This window comes from Falco cherrug, chromosome 8, assembly GCF_023634085.1.
Source record: "Falco cherrug isolate bFalChe1 chromosome 8, bFalChe1.pri, whole genome shotgun sequence".
NCBI lineage: Eukaryota > Metazoa > Chordata > Aves > Falconiformes > Falconidae > Falco > Falco cherrug.
Window position 1 is genome coordinate 53,110,081 of NC_073704.1, and position 18,742 is coordinate 53,128,822.

At 44.5% G+C, this 18,742-nt stretch overlaps 1 protein-coding gene across 3 annotated transcripts; it reads right to left on the reverse strand.

Annotated features, from left to right (window-relative positions):
* Positions 1-26: 26 nt before the first annotated feature.
* Positions 27-18,086, reverse strand: SLC26A2 (solute carrier family 26 member 2). Of its 3 annotated transcripts, none has more exons than XR_008733509.1 (4): positions 17,937-18,086; positions 11,239-11,892; positions 7,349-8,904; positions 27-5,779 (listed from the first exon to the last, which is right to left on the reverse strand). XR_008733509.1 is itself a non-coding variant. In XM_055718198.1 (4 exons), the coding sequence occupies exons 3-4, from the start codon at positions 11,878-11,880 to the stop codon at positions 7,399-7,401; spliced, it is 2,148 nt and encodes a 715-aa protein (XP_055574173.1). In that variant the 5' UTR covers positions 11,881-11,892; positions 12,064-12,188; positions 17,937-18,071; the 3' UTR covers positions 27-7,398. The 3 variants fall into 3 exon arrangements, 2 of the variants coding, with proteins under 2 accessions (XP_055574173.1, XP_055574172.1); XM_055718198.1 differs by adding an exon at positions 12,064-12,188 and having other exon boundaries at positions 27-8,904; positions 17,937-18,071; XM_055718197.1 differs by having other exon boundaries at positions 27-8,904.
* Between the last annotated feature and the right edge of the window lie 656 nt (positions 18,087-18,742).

The following is an 18,742-nucleotide window of genomic DNA, read 5'->3' on the forward strand; positions in this document are numbered from 1 at the left end:
GTATCAAGCATATGTCCGACAACAGATAAAACCATAAATATAATCTTTTAATGCTCATAAAGAAATCCCAAAGATTTTACCGTATCTGACAGAAAAATTTTGTGCTAGCAAATCTTCTACAATGAAAATAAGGCACATTATCATTTCAAAATGACAACTGATACAGATCTAACAGAGACAGTGTAAAGGAGGGTCAACAACATGCAGAGGCTACACCCCACAGCTGATGGCAGGACATAAGACAATGATAAAATACAACTTCCACCACAAACATCTGGTCAGTGAGTGCAGCACTCAATGACAAGCTGATGGCAACACATCTCCCCACACCAGGCACAAGGCAAAGTCCGTGTCAGCGAACAGCCATCCAGCACGGACTGATGCCACACAGCAAGGTGACTCCCCAGCGCCCTGGAAGCCACCACCAAACTGGGGGAAATGTTGTATCCTACCCTTACTGCACAGGTAAGTAACAGTAAAAAGTAAGGTGATCTTTTATACATACTATACAAATTTTCCACATTTTATTCAAATAAACTATTTTGTAAACTGGTTTGATCTTGTGATCTAAAGCAACGTGATCTATTCCATTCCTGAGGTCCCTGTTTGGTTAAACTGATTCTCCAACTTGAAAAAACTACTCCAGGCAAAATTTACCATTTTGTTTATTCTGCAAAGCATTAAGTCACTAATACCTAAAATTATTCTCAATTTAAAATAATCCAAAACTCATAACCCAGAATATACCAAGGTACCAGACATGATGGTCAGGGACTCAAGAGGCTGATGAACTCAAAGCATCGTGTGCTTTCCAGAAAAAGTGAGGCTTTACCTCTCCTTAACCATGTTTCAGTTGCATTTCAAATATACATAAAATTTACTTCCTTAAGTCAAAAATGAGACATAAAAAATTTGGACCCAAGTCCAGCAAAATGTTTCACTATCTTTCTGTGGAGTCCTGAGATCATCTGGGGGCCAGGCTGAGCGCTAAGTGCTTTCAGAGCTGGAGAGAGCAGGAATTTAAATATTTTTGGCAGTAAATCTTCTCAATGGAGATTTGATTCTCCATCCACTGCTGAAACATTTTATTTGCACATTAGAAAACAGCAATATGCCTTAGCTTATACAATCTCTAGAAAACAAAATAGAAAGGTACTAATTATACTATGAACTAAATATATATATATTAAGTATTTGCCATTTTACCTAACTGAAGTCCTCACTTGTAGCATTGTAATTATCTCAAAAGAAAAAGCAAGACTCAGAATTATTTCCACTTCAGGTGGAATTTCACTAAAATAGTAAAGATCAGGTAGTTTTTCACATAAGCAGCTGATCCTACAAAAGCTTACAAACATGATAACCAAGTGCAAGTAATTCTTGGGACTTAACAAGGCCATTCACAGTGCAAAGTCTGCACCAAAAGCATTGCTCATTTTATCTATGCCAGCATAGTAGAAGTGCAAAGCCCTTCCAGTGTGGGCAGTTACATCAATATTGAAGTCTGACAACAGTATCCTACATTGAGACTCAGCAAAGCAAAATAAGCCGCACAGATACAAAGCACCTTGTATGGCATGAGCAGCAGACGACTATCTGTCACAGCTTCATTAGCTTAGCCGTGTCAGTAAAAAAAAATTCAAAAATGTAAATCACCTCAATCATTTAATCACCTTCCCAAAGCATGTGAAAATAAAATCACAACAGAAGATAATGCCCTGAAACAAACTATTTGCCTGAAAAGTTTCACCTTCAACTCAAAGGGTTTCTTCTCATTCCAGTTACTATGATCTTATTCTAGACCAGAAGGCTCCTACAACCCAGCCGTGCTCTTCACTGCACTGGGAGCACTGGGAGGGTAAGGTCCAGGCCAGCATGAGTGTTCCTGTACCATGTCTGGAATGGAGACGTGGGCGACCTGACTTCAACCTGCTTAAAAGCTTTGCACCGGCAGCACTGGAGATGACAGCAGGTAGCTAAGCGTGGTGGAGAACAGTGAGTTAGCACAGCCCTTGGGTGAAAGGTTCAGGAACTGGACCCAAGGAGATGTGCAGTGTTGCTGGTCTTCTCAAGGGAGGTTTGGCCACAGAAAGACTGGACCCCGCCAGGTATCACCTACATTTAGGACCCGGCACAGGCAGAATTCACAGCCAACCTCAGCACAATCTGTGGGAGGCAGCTGGGTATCAACTGGCTTAAACCCCTGGTGCGACAGCCAGCATGCTCTCCTGCCTGCAGCACCTCACCCCTGCACTTCAGACCCATCAGCAGGGGATTCTACAAGCCAGCAGAAGTGAATGGAGATGAAGGAACGACTGCTTTTTCCCCGAGAGTACTTTTCCATTCATCACTGCAGCCTGACAGGGAAGGAGCACAGCAGTCATGGAAGCTCTGCTCCCAGCACGGCTGGGAGAGCCATGCACAGACTTAGAATAAAATTAGATAAAAATAAATAAGCATGAAAACAGAAATCCCTTACATATGTAATTCAGGACAGTGACTCATGCAGCAGCACCGCACAAGAACTAGGTCCTGCGGTATTATTACACTTGTTATGGAGACAGGCACATGGCTGCGTACCACAGAGTCGCAGTAGCCGCATAATAGACACCTCCAGGTTAATCTGTCATCCCTGGGCAGCACCGTTACTCCTGCAGCTACACAAACCCTCGCACAGCCCCACTCCAGGCTAAGGCTCCAGCGTGCTCGCGACGGGGCATGCACAGCGGTGCTTCCCGGCCAGCCGCCCACAGCCCCCTTTCTCCCAGCCCCAGCACCCAGAGGACTGGAGTTGTTTTACACTCCCTGTTCAGGAGCTTTAGCCTTATCAAAAGATCTGGCATGAAAACTGAGTAGCAGGTCACACATAATAGCAACATACACAAAAGCAGTGATTCTTCTATTTACAGTCAATCATATGCAATGTCTTATGACAAAACACAGAAGTGTCAAGGAGGTGGAGGTGGGTCTTGCAGGGAATTAGAGAGGAGCAGATGAAGCTGCAATGGCTTACAAGGGAATTGGGATCACTATATCACACAAGACTAAGGTTGGCAATGTCATTATAAACACAAAAATAAGCACCATGTGCCCCACTGCAGTATCCTTCCCTGTTCTATGAAGTGAACGGAAAATTGTTCCCATGTCAAAACATTCACATAAGTGAGACATTTATTAGTGCAACTGCCACGTTACGGGGAACTGACACCACTGTCTATAGCAGCAATAAACGTATAGAGCGAGCCTGACATTTAGCAGACTACTGCAGACATTTCCAGGAGTCCTTAGTATAGCAGAGACTGGTAATTTCCATAACGCTGTGTTGTTGTCATTAATTCATGTGCTAATGATCTCTTAATCTTCTTCATTTAGACTGGTAATTGCTGATTAATACATTTGGGAATGGAGATCAACTTATTTAGTGTCATCTTCCAGTCTGGCCTGGGGTTCTGAAGGTTGCACCTGGGATGAACGTTCCTGTTCTGGACAGATGCATAAACCCAGAAACAGTCGTTCTGAGATTCCTTCTTTCCATCGATTACAAATAAAGCTGTGAGGCAGGGATAAGAGAAGCTGTAGAAGGCAGTGAGTAGGGCAGGCTTCCCCTTGTAAAATCTGATACGTTTTCCACTGTTCATTTGAAACAGTAGAAGGCAGAAGAGCCCTTTCCAGGAAGAAACAGGAGTATCACAAAAGCGTAACTGGATAGATATAGCTGCTGCATCTGTCATACAGCAGCAAAAGGTATATATATACACGTACACATATGCAGAAATAGATGTGTACATAAGGATATATGAAATTCCTTTATAAAACAAATTCTTTAGGGCAACAGTTTTCAGTCAGTGGTCCTTGACTCCTAAAGATGAAATTGGATTACTTCTAAAGGGTCCTTAAATATATTCAAGCAAAATGTGCTTCTTACCAGTAGGCTTAAACCAGATTAATGTCTCTGTTAAAAAACTTTTCTAGGCCTAAAATGCAAATGGCTGAAAACCCACTGTTTTAAGAAATTCCAACCATGATAAGCTCTAACCTTTTGTTAATTCCAAAGGACTCTCTATTATACTGAACTCTCTGGCAAACAGCATTTATTTCTGTTACCTTTTAACTATGGCTGTGTGCATTAATATAGACTTATTAATAATATGACCTCTGGACATTATCTTAAATAAGAACATTAGAAGTTGTTATTTTGGTTGGCTGGCTGCTTTTGCTGTTGCATTTTAATACCATTTCTTATGCTTTGCTTGAAATGGAATTTGGAGGCTATATTGTCAGTTGTGGCTGCACAAACAGCAAAATGCGGCCAAATATGGTGTGCTCTAGCTAAACATAAATCACTTCAGTATATCTTCTAGCTGTAATCTAAATTAATTCTTTGAAAAATCAATTTATGGCTGTTTTATTGTGCTTTTATGTAAACAAATACCCAGGAGCTACAAATATGAATCCTGCTAGCAGTGGAAAGTGCACACTTCTTGGAAGTAACAATGCTATTCCTCTCTTCCTGGCACAGGCAGAAATGGAGTTGAAAAAAAATCTTTTAATGAATAATTACTGTTTTTCCCTTCTCAGTTAGAATTCAGCTACACAAACCTATGCGCGGTGAGAGGTCAAAAAGTCTCCACCTTGGCAGCGTGGCAAGAGTACAGGAGAGAGAGGTTGTGAGTGTAAATGGGAAAGACTCACCCAGAGCAATTTCCACTTTACTTGTAACCCCACAAGCAGCCAACCTGCCCTAGAGGAAGTCTCCTGGCCAGCTACGCACTCCTCCTCTCTTTCTCAGCTGCCCATGCCTAAGAGGCAAAGGGGTGAGAACAAGTAGCTGCGGGTAAGTTGCAGTAACATACACTGCTTATTGCTCACTAAGCTGTAATTTTTCATAAGGGCTTTAAGAAGGCACTGCTTTTAGCACTGTTCTGCTATCTTGAAAAATATTAGTTAAAAATCAGCGTTTATAAATGGTATCGAGCCTTTTGTTCAAAGTTCTAGAGATGCCTTCTGGTAATGTGGACAAACTGTGCTGAAAAGGGCCTCCCCCAGGCCATGGCACTGCCATCAGCTAAATGCACGTGTACGGGTCTGCCCCACGCCCCTGCCACCAGCCAGCTCACCATGGTCAGGCACAAACCCCTGACAAACCCTCCCCAGCTGGACCTGGCTGCAGGAGCCGCCACAAGCGTGCCAGCTCTCTCTCAACACCAACCCAGGGGCTCTGAATGGGAACCCAGTGCAAAACAGGTATGGTGAGGAATTAAATCTTAATTTCTATCCTGCACTCACTCCCTGTGTAGGCGTTAACCCCACTCACTGCTTTTACACGGCTTGGGCTAATCCACTCTGCTAATATCGATTCAGTAATTGTAATTATCCAAACAGCAGAAGGGATTCTTAGCCCAGAATAAAGAAGTTCATGTAGGAGGTTACTGCAGAAAAGAAAAATTTCAGCAGTAGCTATTTGGGATTCATCCTCTTGTATAAACATGCCTTAAGGCTGAGAAAGAACAGCATTTGTTGTTTTTGAATACTACAGAAGCTTTAGCGTTTTCTCTTTGATACTTGGAGATTTGGTTCCTTAACAACGCCAGTTTTAGAACAGACCTCAGCTATGCGCTCTTCTTCAATATATGCTACAGCCACCCGCCACCTCCCCCAGTGTTTCTATATTCTCTTATGAGGTCCTAAAAAATGTAGTAAGTTCAGTTAACATACAAAGGTTGCCAGGTCCTGGGACTCATCTTTCTCCCATTTAGTCCTTCTCTTGAGGTCCCAGCACCTAGAGTGAAGTGATACATGACATTTCAGCTTTCATAGAAAGAACAGTTACTGGTCCTAGCTCAGAAAAACAAGAAAATAATCCTAAACTCAAAATGTATTTCTATTTAGCAAATGTTTCACAATTCATATTGCATTTTATTCCTTTTTCGACTGCTGGCTCATTATTTTTGAACAATTAAGGATGAGAGTATTGTCTGTATACAGCACCTTTTCCCTTTTAAAAGCTCTGAAGAACCTGCAATTCAGACTGTAAACTCCCCTGGGAGAAACCATCATCTTCCAAGGATGTACTGTGTGCTATGTATAGCTGGTACTCAGTGAAAACTGTTACTCTCTCAATTCTGCCTTCATAATTGTATTCTACTGGTACAAGAAAAGAGAACCTCTTCCTACCCAGTGCTTGTATTGCATGAAGAACAGGCACTCTTTACTGTTCTGCATAACTTAAAATCAAAGTACATTTTATTTACACTCACATGGTAAATAAAAAATATTCAGCAAAGAATTTCTCTGGCTCCTTTTCTAATGGCTGCATTTCTTGGCCTGTCCACCCCCATTACCTAAGTCCATGACGGAGCATGCTTAAAGGGTCTATGGTCAATAAAACCTGCATTCACACATGAAGTCTGTACGACATGGACGAATTTGGACAGATGTTGGATAATCTATTTGGCCCTTTTCATTTTGGTGCCTGTGATTGTTTGCCTCTTACATAAAACTGGCTATAAGGGGCTGTTTTCTGTCGAAACTCAAGAATTAAGAGATTTTCCTGCATCTAATGTCCACAATTCTAAAGAGCTCTTAAATATTAAGAAAATAAATGACTGACCATAAGCACGAATCAGACTTCTAAACAGTCACCTCTGAATAAAAATCAGTCAAAAAAAAAAAATCAAGCTAAAGAGGCAAAGTTTCCTGGCACATAAAAGGCCTGTGTAGAAATGAGATAACCGTGCCTCCACTGGCTCTCAGGAGACAATGACAAAGCTTGTGGAGGTGACAGGTAGTTAGAAGCTATTCGTTAAGACCTTTACGTGCATGTTTTGATTTTCTTTCTCCATCAGTCTCAAATTCAGGGAGGGTACAAAATCACCAACCAATCACTCCACAGTAAAGACCAGAGCAAACCATTCCCGTCAGCCATTCCCTAGAAAATAAAAGGCTGTGGCAATACAGAAAAGCAATGCAGAAAGGGGGACAAGAAATCAGCTGCCTCTCATCATTTGGCTGGACAGGATGCCCGAACTATTTCAAATTCCCATCCCATCCATAAAGACAGGATTGAAATAAAGACTTCAATGCTGACGATCAAAACTCAGAGGGGAACTGAGACACGGAAAGCTCCAGAGAAAAGAGAAATGAGATGAACAAGCTGATGAAAACTCTTGGATTCACAGATTGGCCATAATCAAGTTAAGGATTGTCTTCATTCGGTACCACCTATTGAATCACTACACCTGGCAGGCAAATTTAAAGCATCAAAACAGACTGCATATTAACCTGTGTGTTAACCACAACCCTGCTTCTTTTTTTTCTGAGTGCATATATATTGCATAGACATACAGACCCACAGCCATTTTTCCCCAGGCTTTGTTCCAACTTGCTGCCTTTCCACAACTAGTTCTTAGAAGTGCTGGTCCCACTGTGCCCCTGTGCACCCAATGCAAAGTCCACAGCCTGGTGCACACTGTGAAAGAGAAGGTGGTCCTCCCCCTCTTTGAAGAATTCTCCTCGGATCAGGGAACTCCTCACTGAAGGATTGCACTGGGCCAGTAGCACCTGGACATCTATCTCCCTGTAGTCCTTGCAGACCTCTTTGAGCGTGCGTATTCCTGCTGTGTCCAGAAACTGAACTGCACAACAGTCAATCACTATTGTGTGAAACCCTAGAGGTTCAGGGACAAAATCCATGGAGATGCTGGTCTGGTTGCCACCAGAATCCACCTCTTTCTCTCTAAGCATTCTTTTTTCTGCCTTTTTCTTTGCTGCCTTCACCCAGACTGGGTTGACCCCTGTTTGCTTGTACAGGGTAGATTTAAAGCACTCTTTGTTGATGTAGTAGAGGGGTGCTTCAAAACGGAACACCACGATTCCTGGCTTGGTCTGCAAGTTCTTGTAAGCAGACAAAGATTCATACGTCTCAGACTCTGCCACCCAGCCAAGCAGCGGTGCCTCTGGTCTCTGAGTTCGGAAAATGACGCAGAGCATAGAGAAGCAAACACCAACCAAAAGACCAATCTCAGTACTGATGAGTGCTGAGGCTGCCATAGTAACTAGCCAGATCACTGTGTCCACTCGGCTCAAATGCCACATTTTTGGCAGGTCCTTGAACTTCCGCAGGGCCCCTCTGAGGTTTACAATGGTTATGACAGCAAGGACACATTTCTGAAGGGAATAAAATAAAGGTGCAATCACAAGGAGGACTAATAGGATTACCAAACTAGTCACCATGCCAGACATCTGTGTCCTACAGCCTGTGGACTCTTTGACAAGAGTCTTGGCAAGAGCTGCACTTGTTGTGAAGCAGTGGAAGAAAGAGGGAATGATGTTGCAGAAGCCAATGGCATACATTTCCTGGTTGGCCTTCACAGAGTAACCATGCTTTTTGGCGAACATCTCTGAAAGGGACACAGTGATGGCAAAGCCAATAATAGCTATGGGGATAGCATCCAAAGCCACATTAGGAATCAGGTTCCAGTCTGGAGGGCGGGGTGGCAGAAAACCAGTTGGGATGTGTTCAGCAACACTTGAGCCGTAAGTCTCTCTCAGCTTCCCAAAGTGAGATGCCAGAGTAGCTGCCACAATCACGACTAGTTCAACTGGTATTGGAGCCTTGAGCCTGGACTTAAAATGTTCATTAAGCTCTTTGGTTGGGATAAGTACAAGAAAGCACAAGAAGCTGGTGATGAGATCACAGATGTTGGTCTTGTGTATGTTTCTGAAGATGTTTATCCACGTGGCTATGAGGGAGCCGATGCCACTGCTCCGTGGAATGTCGAGGCCCAGGAGATACTTGGCTTGTGACGTTAGGATGGTGAAGGACGCACCCGTGACAAATCCACTCAGCAACGAATCAGAGAGGTACACTGAGACAAAGCCCACTTGAAAGAAACCCATGGCTACCTGGAAGGAATCAACAACACACAACAGATTAGGATGCAAATTTTGCAGATGTCATCACTGCGGGGCTCTGGAGGAAGGTGGGATAAAAACACCCACTGTGCACAGTCCTGGAGGACAAGGCATGGTCTGAGCATGGAAAAAAAGAGTCTCCAGTATTCAGCAGCTCCTGGTGCACCGCACTTAAAAAAAACGCATTTCTAACACAGAGCAGGCTTTTTGGGGGGGGTCTCTGTACTCTGAACCTGTTACTGTTCGCTCAATCATTCAGTTGTAAATTCTAGTTACCCAAGTGGGCAAAAAAGAAAGCCTGGGGAAAAAAGCACTTGAAATACTGGCTACTACTGCCGTTTCTCTCCCAAGTTCTTACAATCTCTGTGAACTTTGCAGGGATCAAAATTTTTCCAATCCAAATTGTCTTTGTCTATCTTACACTGGAGCTCACAACCTGCAATAAAAATACAGCTTATGGCCTAACAGCTCTACTTGGCACTGTATAAAGTTTGGTGCATCTGACTCAGAAAGTATATCAGCTGCAAAGTCTTGTGATGCAGATTATATAAACAGAGATAAATTTTTGAAGTGTTTTGTCATTCATTTTTAGTAAAGCTAGTTGAATGGACAAATCCTTGGTGCTCTCTCATGGGAATGACTGGTTTTATGGACACCTACTCCACTACATATGTGTCTTCACACCTGGTAGATGTCCCTTCCTCCCCATCAACCCTCATGCCAAATGGAGCATGGACCTTCTCACAGCAGTTTGCTAGAATCCTTTAAATTCTCTGCGCTGGCCAACAGGTATGTCTACACTGTTACCTGAAGACTGCAGGCCAGAACTTACAGGTATTAAACTTTAAATAGTGTCGATTTGATGTATCCTATTAGGTTGTAAGGCAAAATAACCTGGGATCAAGGCTAGAAAATTCACAAAAACCACGAAGCATTACTGAAGAAAAGGCAGGTTTGAGACCTGGACTGACTGGACATCAGCTCAGAGCCCAGCTCTAAAAAAGGCTCCCTCACAGCCTTGGAAATTAAGTTAATTCAAGGTTTTTCTAACTGTAAAGCATTAGCAATAATTGTCTTACCTAGTTACACTGTAGGCAACTGGTGTGAGCAGGCCTGCTTTCTGTCATTTGGTTGGAAAGTTTCTGATACAAAGAATATGTGATGCTGTTGGAGCTTCCAATAAAAATGTATTTGAGGGTGTGAAGACCTATTGGGTAGCAGGCAGAGACACAGCAAGCAGAATATGCCTAACATTCAGAGGCACTTAAAGTAATCTGACTTCTTCATATAAAGAAATTTAATTGTACTTGTACTTGCAAAGCATATTAAGCACAATTCAAAATTCCAAAACTGAATCCATCCTACAGTGATAAAACACAAAATCCAGTGTACCTCAGGAGTCCCAGAATACTTCTGAAATTACTTAACACTAATTTGCAGTACAAGAAAAAGTCCCAGGCTGTATCTAAAACCAGTGATTTAGAGTATCACTCGTATGTTTCCTTTTCTACTCCTGTACAGTTTGATTAGCTATCATCCTGGAAGTCACTGCAAGAATAAATTCATGTGAACTTACAAACAGAAATACCACAGCTCTGAAGTACTGTTAAAACTAAATCCATTCTGGTTAATGCATGACATTCTAAAAACAAAGGTATCTGCTTTAATTTCAGCATGCAGTGAGTTCTAGGAAGTAAGCAGAGAGTAAAATATTGTTGAGTAATATATTTTAATATGGTAATAATTAGAAGACTTATTTCAAATATATTTTACAATCTCAGTATTACCCTTTTCATACAGTGGCATCATTTTGGCTTTGAATGCACAAACAGCGAAGTTTTACAAGCACAGTGACAAATAAAAAGAAACTGGAGATACTTTTACTGTCCAGATTACTTTTTGATAAAAGAAAAGGCAAATGACTGAAGCCTGGAATTAAAAGTTGACACACCACATTTTTTCCAATGAGACAGAGGCCTAAGCTACAAGCCAGGGGAAAAAAAAAACAAAACAAAACAAAAGCTTCAGGCCACAGCGAGGAAGGTGGTGAGCAGATCGTGTGAGAGCAGCAGGTGGCTATGTGCTGGTTCTTACAGTCCCCAACACAGTAGCAATGCAAGCACAAAATGCTATTAAAAAAAGGAGAGGACAAAGACGAGTTTATGGCAGCACTGTAACTGGAGACTTCCAGTCTTCCCTGTGTCCGCTCCCCTGGGATGCAGACTGAGGACACATGCAAGCCCAACAGGCTGTTCATGTGGACAATCACCTAAAGGAGAATTAAAACTATTTCCACATAATACCTGTTTGTCCACCTCCTCTTACCTGGTAAACTCCAGCTATGAAGGTCATGGTGGCTCCCACTGTAATTGCATAGCAGCTTTTATCACAGAGCAGCTGTTGTGACGTCTGATTCGCAGGCAAAACGGTGGTGTTCACATACGCTGTTGTACCTGCGAGGACACTGAGTGCAGCTGGCTCTAAGTCATAGCCAGCCCTCTGTATTTCTCGATCCACCACTTGTCCCACCATCAGGCAGATCACACCGAAGATGCCAACTGAGATGTGGCGGGAGGTTCCAAATATGAAATAAATAATGCTAGCAAAAAAAGATGTATAAAGGCCATAAATAGGCTCCTGTCCAGCCAAGAGAGAATAGGCAATTGACTGTGGGACTAGTAAGACCCCCACAATCACACCAGACATTATGTCTCCCAGTAGGTACTCTCTCAGCTTGTATTTAGGAAGCCACTGCAAGACGGGAAAGAAACCAAAAACACAGTCTTTAACTCTGGCTGGAGTGCAGCTGCAAGTTTTCTTTGCTTGCTTAACTACCAGAGCCTTCATGCTCCTCTTCTTCTCTTGGGGTTCCAAGAACATTCTGTGATGGAAACTGCGTTTAGTATCGTCTCCTTCTGGCATTTCAGTCACTGAACAGATGTTCTTGAATTCTGCCATTGCCGCCATCTCAATGACTCCCTAAAAACATGAAGAAGGACCATATGCATTAAACCATAAATGCATGCGCTACGTGAGACCTTTTAATAGAGTAAGTATTTATGAAAAGCAAGAGCTAAAAGTTAGTTCAGCTCAGAGAAAGCAAATTCCAAGCAAAGCTGTAAAGAGCCTGCCTGTTAAGCAAATAATCACCTTCCCTAGGAGGGAAGCTGGTATCCTGTAGAATAAACCTGTTGCTGGCCATGTTGTGAAATGGAAAAGAATGCAGCAGCACTGTCCCTCTGGGAGGCTTCCTTGATAAAATCACTGTCTGCAGCCTGTTCCAACATGCAAAGATAGACACAGAGTTTATTGTAGTCCAATCGTCACTTCAGTTGCTGAGAATTAACTACAGTTCGTATATTTCTAGGATTGTACATCTTGGTCTAAATCCCATTTATGTATATATATATATTTTTTTTTTTTAATGCAGTGATTACACCTGCCAAATATTGTAAAGATTTGTTACCTATGAAGAGGCAGTCTTTACACAGTGGCTTTATTTCAATGACACACTGCAAAGAATGCTCTTCACACTTTTTAAAAGCTGGTTTTCAAGTAAATTACGTCTGACCAAAACAATACACACAAGTGGAAAACATATTAATGGGCACAATGTAAGTGGAACACTTCTACTAGAATGTATGCTCTAGTACAATCTGCCTACAGACAGCAGAACAAGGTGATTACATCAAAGCACGTTTAATATTGGAAATTTATTGTCTGAATGTGAAAGAGCAAAGTCTTGATGAGACAGGCCCTAATGAAACTTGGTATCAATGGTGATTGCCAGCATTCATACAGCACTCCTGGTTTCCAGAAAACATCCCAAATCCTTCAGAAAACTCTTTCAGCCACAGTACCTGCTACCACTAGTATGTTGAAGTTGATACGTTTCAGCCAGAAACCAAATCATCTGCCGCTACAGTGGAGTCAAGGCCAGAGGCAGCAGCAGAACCCTGAAAAGTCTTAACTCCCAGGCTTCCCTTTCCAACACTGCCTCACAGTCCTGGAGTGCCAATAACAACATATATCCCTTATATGCTAATTACACCTTCTCTGTGCAGTGCGAACACCAACCAAACTAATGTTCCATGCAATGTTTACCACTGAATTAATTACCAAACTGGTATTTGAGCTAGCAGCGCTGAGGATGCCACTGAAGAGTCTGTCTCAAAATTTGTTCGTTTAATCATCATCTCACAAGTAGCTATAAAACATTCACTGCTACTATCACTTCAGTGTGAGTCACCCAAAAACAGGGGATGGGAGAAGTGAAAGAAGTGAGTTTGTGGTGCTTAAACTACCTGCTTCTCCTGCCAGTAGCCCGTTACGAGGCACTGATCCCACAGCTACACAGAGGAAATGCCTTCTCTTACACCTCGGTCTAGCTGGCTGGAGCATACCATTTCCATTCTTCCATTCCAGGTCGATGCTGTCAGAGGTATCCAAAGCGCTGTGCATCAGCCCTGTGTAATGGTTTACACACAGTCGTACCTCCACCAGTCTGCTAGCTCAGACAGAGATGAACTACCTTTGTTCTTCTGGCTAGAAAGACAGTATGAACCCAAGTACCTACTGTCTTAAAGCAGCCTAAGCAAACGATCATAACCACACCAAAGGAAAGCACAGGAGAGCAGAAGCAGCTACAGTGCTTAGCATTTAACTGGCTTCTATTTCCATACAAAAATACTCAGAGACTTCTAGGACAGCCTTCCAATTAGAAAGCTTTAATTAGAATTAGAAACGCCCAAATAATCCTATTGTTCCACCCTACACCGTAGCATACCTCTCCCTAGAGCTACCAGGCTGCAGCATGCAGAGGGCTATCTAAAGTCAACACGCAGGACAGATGACAGAAGCTAGCCAACAGAAAATACCAGAGGCAGAGGCTCACATCTTATCTTCTGCTCCATGTTGGGACACCCAAAAGGTGTTTTCATTCACTACAGACCCAGAGACAGTGAGCATCTCTTTTGGTGGGTAAGCTCCTGCACCTTTCAAATAACCAAACCCAGCGCACTCTGCTAGCCTGCCACAGGACTGCTACTGAAAGGGAGCTGTGCTTCAAACAGAGACCTCCCTGGCTCCAAAACTGATGAGCACGGCATCAGCAGCAATGGATTTCCTGCATAAGATCAGGGCTGTATGCCTTTCTGTTACGACACCATGATCTATAGAACTCGTGCTCTGTTACACACTGGAGCAGACTGAGCAGCATTGCCAGGTCTCGTGCTCTGTGTGAGATACTTTATTAATACCCACCTACACACCTACCAGATTATTTCTAGCAATGCATCAAGGCTTTTCTCCAGCTCCTGCCCTGTTCCATATTCCTATACTTCTAACTCTATGCTTAATTCCTCCAAATCGCACATGAGGTCTGCAGGGCAGTCTGCAAACCAGAAAGAAGAAAACAGCGGTAAGATCGTGCCACTTTGTGGCTCCTATTCTGAGCATAGGCAGAGGAGCTGCCTAGGGAAAGTCTGACTCCAAAAAAAGAAAAATGAAGCTTTAATGCACTGCTGGGTTAGGTGAGACCTAAGGGAAAAATTCCACAGTTTGAACTCAAGTCCTGTTTCTCCTATCTATGTCCTTCTTTTCGTCCTGGTCCTTGTGAGAGCTCTGGATCCAAAGAGGTCTACCCAGAACTCTTAATACATATACATTTTTAACACTTAATTTTCAAATTTATTTGTCTCTATATTTGTTCTTGTTAGACAAGTCAATCACCTAGTACAACAGAAGGTAAGAGAAAAGAGCTTCAGTTTTGTCTGCTTGCCTTCTTGATTATTCCAAACTTCTATCTTACAGCTTCCTAGCCATACAGAATTACTGTATCATATACCTATATACACCTTATAATGACGATCTTCCCTTGGCTAATGCCTTCTAATTCAGTAATCTTTGATGTGTTTTAGAATAATTAGTCTCAGAAGAGCCATATGAAGAATTGGGATCTTTACCATGAGAAAACATGCACTGCAAGAAGTGACACTCAAAATCGCAGTGATCACGCTAGGAGAAGAACCCATCCCTACCTTCCAGATATCTAATCTCTCCCACCTGTACAGTATTGCAAAGTCCACTCAGGGATTATTTATAGCACCTACAAAAAAAAAACACAACAAAAGAGCAGACACTGCACAATGAGAATGAAGTGAATATAGCATACAAAAGCATATGTCTGCAGTACTCAGGATAAGCACATTCTATAGTTGTATTTGCTCAAGCAGTTTTAATTCATTTCACAAGCACATTTACAAACCAAAAAACTTTTCAGCCAAAAATCAGCAAATCAATATTGTAAAAGCTGAGGGGGAAAGCTACCCCAGACTACTTTAATGTGTCGCAAATTCCTTGAGTTAGTTTGTTTTCTGAGCTTTTAGCAAAAATATCAGTAACGATTCCCCTCTCCCTCATCCAGGACTCGCAGACAGCTCACTCAAAACTGGGAGTTTTTCTTAATGTGTCAGGGAACTCCAACAGATAACCCACATAGTCCGGTTTAGTTCTGCGCAGTGCCGTAAAACGTGCGTATTAGAGTATACCCCTGTTTTTTCAGTCGTGTCTAGACAGTAGAGAAATGTTCTAAGTAAAAATCTTTTTGGCTACCAAACTCTTGAGCATATACTGGGTCTTTGTGTTGACCTGCATGACAGCTTTCTCTATGTGGCATGAAAAGAGCTTTTCATCCCACAGTCACTGCCTCTCACCATGTCAGGACACTAGGAAATGGCACAATTTCCAACACCCATTTCACCCTTTTCTGTCTGAAAGCATTGCTCTGTATTATTTTTGTAACCGTTTAGCCCAGGCTTGCCTAGCAAAACTGGATTTTGTTCTTAAAAGAAAAAAAAAAAAAACCAACCACACACCACCCTTTGGTTCAGTATACTGAAAGATATTTGGTATATTTAACTTGGAAAAGGAGCTACTCATTTTTTATTTTGAAAGCTGCTATTTAGGTACAACTGATTTGTATGCCTAAAATTCACTTTTATTCGTTCCTTTTGGCCGGAGCAGGATCACAAGGGAGTGTCTGCTTGCTGCAAAGCTTTACTTAAGATACAAATAAGAAGACTACAACACAGCACTGAGGAAATGTCCGGTATCTCTCTGTTATCAAGTGACTGCCATAAAATAAAGATATGGAGAGCACTGCATTCTAATGACTTTTACAGACTATTCTGGATCCCATCCGGGCCTTTCTTACTGATCACACGACACGGCAGAGGTGAGCTAGCGTCTGTCTGTCAGGAACCACCACCTGCAGCAGGGGGCTTGCTGGCTCGGGTCTCCGTTGCAGATGCCAGCCACCTTGACAGTGAGAGAAGAACGGATTGCGAAGCTCACTCACCTGATGAAGGAATGTACTGCAAGCTTAAACTTCCGAGGTGAGCACATGAGAGCAGAAACTAAAGCAAGTGTGTTCTTTCCACAATGCCAATCTCAGTGTTCCAGATTATTTTTCAAAGTTTCACGTGCACGAGTCGTCACTGTATGTTATCACTACCCACCCTCACGTACCCACTTGCTAGACATGAGAAGCTGCATGCACTTTAAACCTAATGCATAAACACATCATCTAAAGAGATACGAACAATTTTTGAAGAAATGTAAAGAAGCAGCAGGGGAATCAGAAAACCATGTTCCACATGAACTGAACTGGATCTGAGCTACCACCTCCGGGTCCTCGGAAAATCTCATCCTAGGAGTATAAAAGGAAAGCATACCCCACTTTGATAACAAGTCTTTGTCCTTACTCTTGTTGGACAACACCCTTTCAAAATAATCTCATAACTGTTGTGGAGCAACAAGGAAATTCAGTCTTGCCACAATAACACTAAGACAGGCACTGGAACCGCACTGTATGTACTTCGGAAGAAAATTCAGATTTTTTACAAAATCCTTAATTAAAACAATTCAATCCTTAATTAATTAAAACATTCAAGGTGCAAACACTTATTTCGACGAGAGACTTAAAATCAGATGAATGCCGAAGCGCCGTAAGAGGCCACACCACATTCACCACGCTTAAGCAACACCTCTGGGAACAAAGCGACCTTACTGCCGGCACGATCGTCACCAGCCAGTCACCCAGGCGGGAAAACCTGCAAAGCCGGACACTAGAACCTTGTTCGCGTGAAATATTCCATCTCCCGTTTCAGATGTCAGCTGTCCCCCCCCCGGGGCCGGCGGCGGACGGTCGAAAGGCAGGGTGCACCGGCTGGGACGGCTGCGCTGCCCTGTCTGAAGCGGATCCCGCTTGGAGAGAGCCGGCTGCGGCCTCCCGCTGCGCTCCGGCCGTTCCCATCCGAACCGGGTGTGTCACAGCGCAGTCCCGTCAGCAAGCCATTCCTAAGGGCGGCCTTTCCCCCTCACCGTTAGCCGGCGAAGGGGACCTGTGGCGGCGGGGACGGGGGACAACCGCTGCCCCCGCCGCGCCCCCTCAGGCCGGGGCCGCGCTCGGGCTGCCCGCGCTCCGCCGAGCGGCCTGCGGCAGCGCCCGCCCCCACAGGCAGCCACGCTCGGGGCTGGCAGCGGGTGAGGGGCTGCCTGAAAGACGGTTGTGTGGGGGGTTTTATTGTTATTATTAAAATCTGCAAGAAGAGCGTCCACGTGGAGGAAACCCACGCACTTTGTATACTCCTGAAATTGTGGATTCTGGCTGAGAGCTTGCGTATCACTTGGGAAGCCACCCGACACCTCGGCTCCCCGCACAGGGAAGGGGAAGTTGTGACGCCCGTAACACAGCGCTGCGCTCCGTCCCCTCCATCCCCACACGGTGCCTCCGGGGCCGGCCCCCGCGCCGGGCAGACACCCCCGCCCCGGCAGCGAGCACTCTGCCGCCCGCCTTTCGTTTTCTAGTCTCTTCCTATTCCGAGGCACCGTCTGCCGCGCCGCCCCCCCGCCCCCACCAGCGGGACCCCGCCGCAGGGAGCCGGGCCGGGCCCACAGCCAGACCCCTCCAGCGCTGACGGCGTGCCCGCCCGCCTCGCCGCGCCACGCAGGCGCCCACTCACCGCGGGGCCGCCGGCGGCTCCGGACACACCTCGGGCGGGAGCGACCGACCGGCTATAGCGGCGCCCGGCGGCTCGGCAGCCCTACGCCTCCCCGCCGAGGGGCCGGGAGCGGCGGGCGGGGGAGGGCAGAGCCGCCCCCGCCGCGCCCCCCCGTCGCCGCCCGCGGAGGGCCGGGCCCGGCCGGGCAGGGCCGCCCCCGCTTATCGCCTGGTGCCGGGCGGGCGCTGAAGGGTGGGCGGGCTGTGGGGGCCGGGGTGGTGCCTCGCTGCTCCGGGCCCTCACCTCAGGAAAACAGCCACCCTGAGGAGCCACGAGCGGCTGGAGCTCTAACGGGGAGTCCACGCGTCAGTTCAGTCGTACTGACGCTTTTGTATTAAAAGGTTATTTCTGTGTTGGTAACCTGAGGTAAAGTGACCTTAAACTCCCCATGGCTGTCACGGATGGGAACCCGTAACAGTTTTGACGGCGAAATTGCCCTCGTTTTGCTTTGGGGTGCCACTAGTATCTGTGAAAAATAGCCTTTTAAAATCCCTCAGTGGTGTTTGCTCTGGTGTCCAGATCTGTCTGGGAGTACTTCCAGCTGGGAAGGACAGGAGATCTTTGACAATATTGGTATTAAAAATACCAGGGTTTTGTTCATTGCTCTTATCTCTGGGCTGGAGGTTCAAGGTTGGAGGGGCTGTACCTGGCCTCCTCTGCCTCGCCTTCACCATTTGTGCGAAAAGCAGACATTGTCTGAAACCGAACATTGCCTAATATTTGCATTTCAGGTGGAACCTTGAGCTGCTGAAAAGCCCATCAATACA

Bases quoted from the DNA above. Each gene is read 5' to 3' on its own strand.
- SLC26A2 (XM_055718197.1), bottom strand. From the start codon at position 11,880: ATGGCGGCAATGGCAGAATTCAAGAACATCTGTTCAGTGACTGAAATG. The intron at 8,905-11,238 runs GTAAGAGGAGGT...GATTCCTTCCAG, and splicing joins TCATAGCTGGAGTTTACCAG to GTAGCCATGGGTTTCTTTCA.